The 12,066-nt window shown below is 38.4% G+C and overlaps 1 protein-coding gene across 1 annotated transcript; it reads left to right on the forward strand.

The window, feature by feature from the left end:
* Positions 1–3: 3 nt before the first annotated feature.
* pprc1 (PPARG related coactivator 1) lies at positions 4–11,041 on the forward strand. Its single transcript, XM_051916583.1, has 14 exons — positions 4–176; positions 1,971–2,108; positions 2,228–2,380; positions 2,510–2,575; positions 2,925–4,692; positions 4,761–4,814; positions 6,399–6,459; positions 6,746–6,813; positions 7,323–7,989; positions 8,080–8,283; positions 9,755–9,827; positions 9,933–10,054; positions 10,135–10,286; positions 10,559–11,041. Exons 1-14 carry the CDS (start codon positions 84–86, stop codon positions 10,657–10,659), a joined length of 3,720 nt encoding a protein of 1,239 aa, XP_051772543.1. The 5' UTR covers positions 4–83; the 3' UTR covers positions 10,660–11,041.
* The last annotated feature ends 1,025 nt before the right edge of the window (positions 11,042–12,066 follow it).

The raw sequence follows: 12,066 nt of genomic DNA on the forward strand, positions 1-12,066 counted from the left end.
ACCCGTTCAGTTGCCGGGAACGCAAATAGCACGTGGCTTGTAACCGGCTGCTGCGCCTGCAGTTGATTCACGTTTTCCCACAGATGAATTGTAAGATGGCGGCGCGGTGGGGTACAGGCGAGGAGATGTTAAAAGCCTGTAATACTCAAATGTTTTCATCGGTGAATCTTGACGAGGTAAGAACTGCATATGTTTATACTTTTATAGTGTTGTGCCAGAATGAAACTGATGACATTTATCACTGTGTCAAATATTCGAGGTAAATACGCGATGATGTGCAGGACTTTGTGACACGTGGATGGTGAGATAGCTTGTGCAATTCTGCTCGCCACATGTGAACAATAAATAGATTTATCACTCTCCGAGTGTTGCTAGATTTCTTGTGTATTTATACTTAACTCGCTTGTCAAGGGATGAATGTACAAGTTTAGTCCTGCTAGCTGATGTTGCCATGCTTTTGCACTCATAAGAACTTAGTTTATCACACTAGACAAGTGGTTAAACAACGCATGATCATTTATTTTTTTAATTTAGGGCAGTTTTGCATTTCGTAAACTATAAACGCATTGTTTTAGGGTTTTAATATGGTGATCGATAATCTGTAATCAGGAATTGTTAGCTGTTTGAAGGTGTCAGGTCTAAAAGAGAAGTCCAATTTAATGTATATTATGTATTTTTATTTTATTTATTAGTAACTTCTCAATACGTATACTCCATTGTTTATCAAATATGGCTTTCTTGTTGTTTGTTACAATTTTTTTTAAGTGACTCACACCCACGTGGTTGAATCATGTTAAGAAAGAAACTAACGTTAACTGTGTTTATGCATGGTCCTACATTTTACTTAAACATTTAACATTGAAACTGCAATATTATTTTACTACACTAGGTTTGATAAAGTTAAAATGCCATTGATTGGTAATTCAGCAGATGTCATCTTTCCCAGGAACAGCTACTGATATATAAACTGTGATTTTTAAATCACTTTTACTCTGAGTGCTTGCATTCATCACCTGTTAATTTCGTATTTTGCATTGTCATGACTGCGAATTACAAAGTTAGCCCCATGTCGTTCAATGCGGTTTGACTAGCTGTCCAGCACGTGGTGCAGGTATGAGTGGGTCAGTCATGTCGGGCCATGAGTATTTACTAACTGCACCCTTTAATTCAGCCCGTTTATGTTGTAAAACGAGAAAGATTTATTATCATTAAACTGGCCTAAAGATGTAATATTGATCTCTTTTAAGAAAATAAGAGTGGTCATGCAGAACTTGTGTTAGCAAGGCGTGTTTTGAACTGTGCCGGTGTTGGGTTTGCCCAGTAATGCACTGCGGCAGGATGACGTGAGGTGCGCAACACGTGGTTGTAGCTACAAATGAAGGCATTTATAAATGGAACATGCTTACATTTTTAGTACATTTTAGTCCGTCTCGTATTCTCATTTGCTCCTTTTTAAATAGATTACCCTTTTAGTTTTAGTGTTTTGCTTTAAATTCATGAGCAGTATTAAAATAACGTTTGTATTATTAACAATATTTCACTTGAAGCCATGTGAATGAATGATTCTGTGAGCTGTATTAAGACCAAAGCTGACCATAACATCAGCTGCTGTAGAACAGGCCAGCAATTACAAACCTCAAAGACAGGGCACATTGTTTGCTGTTGTTAAATATAGAAGCATGAATTTGTTTACAGACTCGGCTAATGCATTTTTCACCTTGCACTGATTTCTGGTTTTAGAAGCATATTTAATTCTGAAAGTATTGATCTAAAAATATGATGATATTAATACTTGGCCCTAATAATTTTGTGTAACATCAACCAGACATTTGCCCAGTAAATGAATGGAAATATCTGCATGAAGTCTTGCATTTCAGTTTAAATGGAGTGATCTGGTTTGCTGATGGATCAAAACATTAAGGTCTCCATGAAATAAAAATGGACGTTTGTTTTTTAATGGAATATTGCAGGCAGAGATCCTTCAGGGAAGCTTCACTGGTAGCTGTCTGGAGTATCCTGGCCTTAACAATGGAGATGCTCTGGAGGTTTTACATGGCTGCTTGGATCCCTCTATTCTGTCCATTTTTGAGGACAGTCCTACTGGAGAAGTAAATAATGCCTATATAAAACTGTTCATTGCATGATTTGCTCTCAACACAAGGATTTGTTTGTTAAATTTCATTTGTTTTCATGTCACTCAGCAATGCTTCCTGTTTTTTTTTTTTAGGTTAAATGTAATCTTGATGAGGAAAGCGAAGCAACGCTGCTCACAGCTCTCACTGAAATACTTGACAATGTTGATGATGAGAACTTGTCCCCTTTTGACACTCTGCCGGATTCAGACCTGTTCTCAGGGCAGAAGGGTCAGGAACACTCTCCGGTGAGTCCTCCCCAGCTGGTTTTCACCAGTCTAAGCATGTCAGGAATGCACAAGAAAGTTTATTTTTGTTTTTTGAACAGCTTGATGCGTTTTGAACAGCAAATACTAATTTTTCTTTATCCACTCTAGCTGAGAAAGTTGCTTACACGGTCTCCTCCAGAGTCATTGATTCATGCAAGACAATTTCCTGGAAAGGTATTTTAAGTTCTGAATATTTCTCTCTCATCCTTAATCATTCATTAGATTTTATGATAGCACTTTATTTTACAGTCCTGTTTCGCTTGTACGTACATACATGTGTAATGGGTAATAACTAGGTACTAAACCTAATCTTAACCCATGTAGTTACTAATATTTTTCAGTACTTTCTTGATAAGTACATTAAAAGTGCATGTACTGTAAAATAAAGTGCAACCAATTTTTTTGATTTTGATGGCAGCACAACAGGTTTTAACTTGGGCTGCATGATTTAGGGGGAACATTTTTTCAATGCTTAACTTTATGGTTATATTATAATGTGATACATATTATGTTTTTGTTTTAGAGTCTCCCACGAATGCAGAGAGCATCTCAGCAGAACAGTGAGGGAGAAGAGGAGGAAGATAGGGATGCTAGTTTTTCAACAATAGCCAATATTGATTTGTCGTCACTGGAGGAATTTGATTGGTGCCTTCCTGTGTCCTTGGAGCAGGATGGAGAGAGCATGCCTGTCACACTCAGCGATTTAGTAAAACACATGCACCCTTACTGTATGACATTATGTGTGGAAGGAGAAGAGGGGCAAGAGCATCTCCTGCCTGAGAGGGGCCTTGTGCTGGAAGTGGTTGATCAAGGAGAGCATGGAGAGCCCATCCTGGCAATCCCAGATCTCGACCTTCCTTTTGCTCACACAGACTCTGCAGAAGGAGAGCAAAGAGTCCCGGAGAAAAGCATAAACAAGCCGGAACCAAACCCTGAGGATAGTGCTGAAAAATTCCCACCGCCTTCTGAAGTATCTCTCGTGGAAGAGGAGAAAAAGGTTGTCAAAAAGAAACGTAAACCTGTTAAAGCAGATCTGGTTGAACAGAGAGTTTTGAGAAGCTCAAGAGTTAAAAAGGAGCCCCAGAAGAAACGGCAGGAAGAACAACAAAAGAAAAAGGTGACTTTTTCACCTGCTCTCTTATCGGCAAAGCCTGAGAGACCTAAAATTGAGTTGGTGACCCCTGAGCCACGGGTTGAGAAGGAGCACATCACAACCCTTCAAGCTGAAGCAAAAATCGCTGACTCGCAGCCAGAGAACAAGCCTCTTGAAAAGTCTGTAGAGGAAGAACCACCTTCAAAACAGGAGCCTGTTAGCGAGCAGGCTGCTGTTTGTCAGCGTAATGAAACTAAGCCCAAACCTCTCAGTTTACAGCAGTACCGTCTCCTCCGCCAGCAGAAGAAACCAGACCCGGTGGACAAAACGGAGGATTACAGCACTAAATGGCCCAAGTTGCCTGAAGCGCCCAAGGAGCTTCCCCCAATACCCTGCCTGCCAGACCCAAACCCCAGAGACCCACGTAAACCCTTCCATACTCCTGTTAAAAAAGACCTTGCACCTGAAATCATGCCCGCATGGCACCCGAGAGGCCCCGCTGCTCCCCCAACACCTGAAGCATTGCTCATCCCTCCGGCTTCACTGATGGGTTCCTCTAAGAAACCTGCAACTTCTAAAGCATCAACCCCTCCACCTTCAGGCACATCATCTGAAAGTTTACCCCATTCGGTCCACTCATCACCCAAGAAACTACCTGCTCCCATCAGCGTGCCAAAAAACACTATTCATACCGAGACCTCTACCACGATCAGACATGTGGCTGAGGTGCCTCCTGAAAGGATGGCTTCACCACCAGTGTCCACTACATCTGGAGACTCTCACAGTCTCAATGCACCCAGTAAGAAGGAATGTTTACATAACCCCAGTGCTGCTCATGTGTGTGAAAGTGTGCCGTCTAAAGTTCCCTCAAGGCCTCAGATGATCACTACACCGGTTCAGAGCTCAAACTCTAGCCCTCTTAAACCTAGTGCTGCTGTGCCTGCAAAGAGAGAGCCTGAGCAGGTTGTGTTGGCCCCTGTGTCTGATCAAGCCAAAAACACCCTGCCAACTAATTCTAAAAAGCTGACCTCACGGTTACAGCCTCACGTTCCAGCAATAGCTGCTCAGCCGTTTTTCTCAGCTCAAGTTCAGGCCAGAGTTGTTGAACTGGCAGAGCAGATGAGGATGGCTTCTTCTGAGATCCCCAAACCGAAGAACACCACAGTTGAGCTGATTGAGTCATTCACAAATGAAATTGGTGAGCATTTTTCCTTATGTAGTTAATCATTTCTGTGGATTGGATTATAATGAACATTTTTCTTCCAGGTATTGAAGCTGCTGATCTTACAAGCCTCCTGGAGCAGTTTGAGGAGTCTCAGTGTAAGTGATATTACGTCTGAGCTTTTTTTCTTACTTTGGAAGTATTTGTTTACCAATAAGGGTTGTTAAAATCATGCTTTAAGTCAAGCTGACTATTTGAAGGACGTTAATGCTGAGCACACCAGAGCTTTCTTTGGAAACGAGTGCCCTCTTAGTGAACACATACACCCATACTGCCATCTTTAGAATGCAGACCATTAGTTTGTAAGCAACTAGGCCATGCTTGCATTTGGGGCTTGAAGGAAGTTTGCATTACTGGGATGAAGGAATTTGTGTCCATGTTGCCAGGTCAAGCACAGATTTCAAGTACAGAGTTCACAATTTAACGTGACCCAGTGGGTTAGATAAGACTGTTGTCACAAAACCATGTTCATCTTATCGTAATGTATTAATGGCGTTCGGGTCAAATGAGGTAAAACAGCCTAAAGGTTTGTTTCCTTTTCCAAGTGTAATTCTGTGTTTAACCTAAATGGTGTAGTTGTTGTAAAGTGATAAAACATTACCCAGTCAAATAGAACCATATCATTACAAAAGTTATGCAGATGGAATATATTTTTGGTCTAGAAAATGGCTGCATTTCAGTCTAGCTTCAAAAAAAGAAAAGGGCGTGGTATTCCTTAAGGTGCGGTCACATGTACCATTGCTTGGCAATTTCACAGGCAAAATCCAGTCTTTACAATAGGAATCTGTGAGATTGGGATTTTTGTTTGAGGTCAACAAAATTTGATGCAAATTTTGCTCATTTTCAAGTTGGTGAGTTCGCTGTGCTGACCAACAGAAAGCTCTTGCTTGAAAGTGACTTCTGTATGAGCTCTGCTTTATTCAAAACTACGTTATTAAAGGATTAGTTCACTTCAGAATTTAAAATTTCCTGATAATTTACTCACACCCATGTCATCCAAGATGTTTGCCTTTCATTCTTCAGTCGAAAAGAAATGAAGGTTTTTGAGGAAAACATTCCAGGATTTTTCTCCATAAAGTGGACTTTAATAGGGTACAACGGGTTGGACCTTCAACCCGTTGGTAACTGTTGAAGTCCACTATATGGAGAAAAATCCTTAATTTCTTTTCAGCTGAAGAAAGACAAACATCTTGGATGACATTGGGGTGAAAAAATATCAGGAAATTTTAATCCTTTAACAATAGACCATAAACCTTTTTGCCTACGAAAATTTGCTGAAATTACGCTAACGTGACCACACCTAAGGGGAGGGTGTGTTACTTTAAGAGAGGGTGTGGCTTTAATGAAAACAGCTGCTATGTGCTCATGTTCATTGAACTGCTGGAATTCTGCCCCGTTAACAAAACCATTTTAAAACCAGTTGGCTGTCTTTGTCTGAGGACATACAGGGGCTGAATACTGACCGTATACCCATTAAACAAGCATTTATCTTTAGTCTGCTGTTTCTCAGCTGTCGAGTGGGGAAGTGTGGTGCATTTTTGAAGAGTATCACAATACATGCTGTTGTTGTGGCCGTGTTCTGCTAAATGCTGAACAATCTGATTGTTGCAGTTATTTTAAGGGTCTGTCCCACCTTCACCTCCTGTATTTGGTCATTCACAATCCTCCTTTTTTCTTTCCAGCAAAAGAAGAGCCAAGGGTACCGGAGGTCTGTGGTAGAGCAGCCGCTGTAGGAAACTCCAGGTGAGTATCATGAGGTGGAGTGATGGAGTTACCCTACAGCCCTTGTGCTGCTCTCACACCAAACTCAATGTTTGTGTGTATGTGGCCATAAGCCACATTTCACCAAGACCTACCGAAACAAATGAAGTCTTCATCATGACTTCGGAATGTGAAGGTGGACATTAGAGACGAGCATAAGCGTAGCTTGTGTTAGTCTGAGTGATGTTTAAACAACATCAGAAATTCAAAGCTTTTGATGTTGTTGCTACTGCAAATTGTATTTATTTATTTTCTTTTCTTAATTCAGTTATGAGCAGCAGGTGGAAGTTAAGGCCCTGGAGAAAACCCGCAGTCATGACCTGGGAAGCACTGCAGGTAAAAAATAATTAGTTAATTTAGTGTGCAATACATTTTATGTACATTATTCGAAAGTTTGGGTTTGGTAAGATTTTTAAAAGTCTCTTATGCTCAACAAAGCTGCATTTATTTATTCAAAATGCAGTAAAAACTGTAATATTGTGAAATATAATTACTTTTTTTTTTTTTTTTTTTTTTTTTTTTTTTTTTTTTTTTTTTAAGATTCTTTGAATCGAATGTTTAAAACAGCATTTATTTGAAATGGAAATATTTTTTAACATTTATAAATGTCTTTACTGTCACTTTTTTCCATTGATGCTTCCATTGAATGCGTCCTTGTTGAATAAGTGTTAATTTCTTTAAAAAAAAATAATAAAATCTTTTTAATGGTAGTGTACATGTTATAGCCTGTTCATTTAAATGGTGCATTATTTGATCTCTTTTGTTATATAATGCAAACACATTCCTATAGTATATGCAAATAATAAAGTAATAAAAGTATAAAATGAATAAAATTCTTCCCATAGGCCTCACACCACCTGCCACACCCCCACACCAGATGTGGAAACCTATTGCACCGGTTTCACTACTGGGGAAAGCCAAGAAGTCAGAGGTCCTTAAGCCAACTCCTAACAAGGCCATTCAGATAGAAGCAAGACCACTACCTTCAAATAAGCTGCGCAGCAAGCCTCAGACCCCTACTACCACTGGACAGACTCAGCCTTTCTCCCTTGACCACGACTACTGCCTCCCTCCAAAAGAACCCAATCAAAATGAAGTTGGCAATCGGTGGAATGTCAAACAACAGCCTAGCATTGTTATCAAGACTGTTGAGCTGTCCTCCATTAAGCCTGTGCAGAACAGCGTCTCCAAGGCTTCATCAGCCCCTTCACTTACAGAAGAAACCCAGAGGAATCTCAGCTTTAGTCAAGCTTCTGCAGATACGAGGTGCACGTTAAACAGCTCTGCCTTGGTGACTCCAGATGCTTCTCCAAACAGGCCTGACTCTGAAAGCTCTTTACTGGATGAAGCTAAGTGCAACCAGGAAAAATCCCTGGACTACACTGAGTGTTCCTCCAGACAGTACCAGCAGGACCGAGGTCGCACAAAACGAAGATACAGAGCCCGATCCTCAAGTAGCTCAGAATCCAGCTCCGAGTTCTCCTCCAGATCACGTTCACCACCTAGGAAAAGGTCAGCTTTGACATTTGTCTCTGGTTATACACATGCATAATAATTAGAAAGTAATGTTAAAAGCGCAGGTTTTTTTATTTACATTTACAGATGCAGGTCTCGTCACTCGAGCAGCAGATCCAGTTCATCATCTCGGTCTTGTTCCCGATCCAGCTCCAGGTCGTTTTCCCCACCTCGTCGGCGTCGATACTCCTATTCAAGCTCACGCTCTGGATCTTGGAGTCACAGCCGCTCTAGATCCAGGTCCCGCTCTTCTGATTCTCATGGACATCGGAGTTGGAAAAGTCATAGAAGGTGAGAACTGGCTAGCTAATGCAGTGCTACCGTGCAGGCATAGAAAGATGACAGCACAGTACTGTTCTGATCTATTTTTTGTGCATTTATAATATATATTGCAATATTCCATTTAAAAAAAAAAAAAAAAAAAAAAAAAAAGAAGAATTAACTATTTTTGTAGGGGTGTAGCGGTACACAAAACTGATGGTTTGGTACATACCTCGGTTTTGAAGTCACAGTTCGGTACAGCAGGGAGAGAAAACTAAACATAAAATTGCTTCTTTTTTTTAAACAGTGGTTTACTGAACATTGTCTCTGTCTTAAAATTAATTTATAATTTAGTTTAAGGATAAAAAAAGTTCTCTAATGCTGTAAACTATATAGGGAGCCCTTACTTGCACATTACTATAATATTAAAGGTTAAGAACAGAGCACAAACTATTAGACTAAATTCATTTGCTATTTATTTTTAGATATAATAATCAACACTCAAATGACAAATTGTATGCAAAAAAGGCAGTTTAACTCCTAAATCTAATAATAAAATTGTTTGTACTCCATGTCGTTGTTGAAATATTTACACATTTACACAGTGTGCTGTCATTTTCATGACAGATTTATTTAAACATACATTCAGTAATCAAGACATCACTAACAGGTTAAGTAAAATAAAATGAATATACGCTAATATAGTGCATATATTTAGCGAAAGAGTTCATTTCTCTAGCAAACTAACAAGCTGTGGACACTGAATGACTTACCTGAGGTAAATGTAATGCTATGTGACAGTGTTTACAAGCTGTTTTTTACTGTTGAAACATGGATTGAGAAATTACATGAGATTGTACTGTATCTTTCAACATACCTTCAGATGTTCATTCATGTTTATTCTGTAACTAGTATTAAAGAGAAAGAGATGATCGCGTTCACTCTGCGCTTGAACTGAGATGTCTATACAGTGATCTGTCCCGCCACATTAAAGAGTTTCAAAACTGCATTCTTTTTTTTTTTTTAATTTTGTGATAAAATGGACAGAATTTGGATGAAACTTTGTTTCTCATCGAAAGTAACAAAACATGGAGCTTATTGAGATGAATGGTGATTGGTGATTGGTTAGGCTACAACACTGGACATACCGAAAATTCGTGGGACGAATATGTGTACTGTTACACCCCTAATTACTAATTAATCAAATGTCAAGGAAGAAAAATTAGTTTTGTGACAAGGTAAAGTGAGGTCAACCTCAACAATGGGCCAGGGTTGGACCGGGACAGCAGGGGGCGCTCTGTAAGCCATGAGAGTACGTTGGGTGGTGTATTATGGTTTTTCGGTTCGGTTGGAATATTTGTACACTCCTACTATTTTGATTTCATAGTGTCTGTTATTTCAAGTAAAGAATTTTTTTTTTTTTTTTTTTTTTTTTTTTATGGTTTTAGTTTTAGTATAAGTTAACGATAATAACCCTGATATGTTTTGACTTCATTGACAGCCCTAATCAGAAGTCAGCTTACCGTCACTCACAAAATTGTGAGGATACAAAGATGCGCAAAGAGAAAGCCATTGTGAGTATTTCAATCAAGGAAGACATCTTATTTTTTCCTAGAGGCACCTTGGTGATTGCTTTCTCACTTATCAAATGAAATGGGTTTTTTTTTTTTTTTTTTTAGGAGGAGCGGAGAGTTGTTTATGTTGGGAGAATTCGTGGAAGCATGACTCGTAAGGAGCTGAAAGAACGCTTCTCATTCTTCGGAAAGATTGAGGAGTGCACTGTGCACTTTAGAGAAAATGGGTATGGTTTCTCTAAACTGTATTTATTTGATGTATTGTTTACCATTAACAAGAGGATTGCTAACACTCCTGTTATTTCAGAGATAACTATGGCTTTGTTACATACTACAACACAAAGGATGCATTTAATGCTATTGAGAACGGAAGCAAGCTGAGGGAGCAGAATGAGCTTCCATTTGACCTGTGCTTTGGAGGCAGGAGGCAGTTTTGCAAAACCAGTTATGCTGATCTTGGTGAGCTTGGCATCATTAGCTGTTCTCCTTCCATTTAAAGTAGTGATGCACCAGAATTAATTTATTGCCGAAATCAAAATCAAAGCTTTCATTTAATTGAAGCTGTAAATAAAGATTGGGTAATTGTGTAACTAAACTTGCTATGCTGTTCAGAGTGTTCAGTTTTTTTTACTTTTTTTGGCTGAAATTTTGGTACATCACTAATTTACCATGTTTGAAAACATTCCCATTAAAGCCTCCAGATGTGACAGTTTCTTTTTGATCGCTTTCAGATTCAAACCGGGAGTACGATCCAAAGCCTACAAAGGGCAAATTTGATGCACTAGACTTTGACACTTTACTCAAGCAGGCTCAGAGGAACCTGAAAAGGTAACGGTTAGTCAAGCCACCGATGAGAAGACCTATTACCTCGGAGCGAAATGCTGCCCCACACTTCCAGTGTTGCCTCTCAATTACTGTTTTTGGTTTTTTGTCTTGTTTTTTCTATTTGTGTTTTTGTTTCTGCGAGTTTACACCTTCTATTGAAGTGAAGATTTGTAAGAAAAATCAAAAGTGCAAAAAATATCATGAAATATAATAAAAATGTGGAATGAAAAAAAAAATAATAATTTTTAAAAAAATTAAATTTATTTAAATGTTTATTCTGACTGACTGTTGGATACATTTTAAAATGAATTGAATGGAAACATTATGTTGGGGAAATAGGTTTATAATGCTAAAGTTATTTCAACCTAAATAAACCTAAGATAAATGTGTCTTTTGTTTCTTTTCTTTATTGTTAGGACCTTTGCAATAGATAAACAAAACATTTGTGTTAATATGTTGTCCAAATAAGCAACATATTGATTTGAAATAAGTGGTGTTTTGGGTGTTGTCATGATTTTACAGAAAATAGAAAGCAGGGTTTCTGACTTTACTCAAATTAAGGCCTTTAAAAAGTTTTAAATCAAGAGCAGAAGTCTTAAATACATAAAGTCATGGCATTAAAATAAAACATAGCAAAAAATGAATGTCTTCCTCAGTATTTTTGTCCCGTTTTCTATCTAAACATCTTTAAATCAAGATACATTTACTTGAGATACAAAAGAAAAATTAACGAGTTTATTCTTAAAACGAGAACAAATATAAGTTATGAAAACATCCTTTTGAATTAAGTTGATTTTAGTTGTAATCATAATTTCATTTTGATCAGTTTCACAGAAAACAAGACTTCATATTTTTTTTTCATTTTGCACTTCAAGTAAATGTATCTTGATTTAGAAATCTTTTTTGTAAAATGAATTAAAAAGTAAGTGGATATCTGATGGAAGTTGTATTTTCAAACTAGTGATGCTAACACAATTGTGTTTCTTCATAGACATTTACTGATGTATTGTGTTCCCTTCGATTAATCCTTACATTTTCCTTACTCGGTCTTAAAAAGTTTTAAATTTACCTTTACCTGCAGAAACCCAGTGAAGTTAAAAGAAAAAATGTGGCCGTTATAGGGGTCCGACTTGGAGCCGCCAACGCCTTATGTGAAGGATTAGTCAATAAAAGTGAAATGTGTGGTTTTTACAACAACTACTGTAAAATTGACATCAGTTTACATGCGTCTCGTATAACAGTTTGTGGACGTTTAGTTAGATGATTTATTTATGTCTTCTAAATTATGAACACCGTGTTGAACGTGACCCTATGGTTGAAACCAGCGCTAAAACAATGGACCGAACCATTGACGACATACAGAGGGGTGACATTTCCTACGCGATATGCCAATGGCCGCTGAATGTGACTATTA

This window comes from Ctenopharyngodon idella, chromosome 13 (assembly GCF_019924925.1).
Source record: "Ctenopharyngodon idella isolate HZGC_01 chromosome 13, HZGC01, whole genome shotgun sequence".
In the NCBI taxonomy this organism is placed as follows: Eukaryota; Metazoa; Chordata; class Actinopteri; order Cypriniformes; family Xenocyprididae; genus Ctenopharyngodon; species Ctenopharyngodon idella.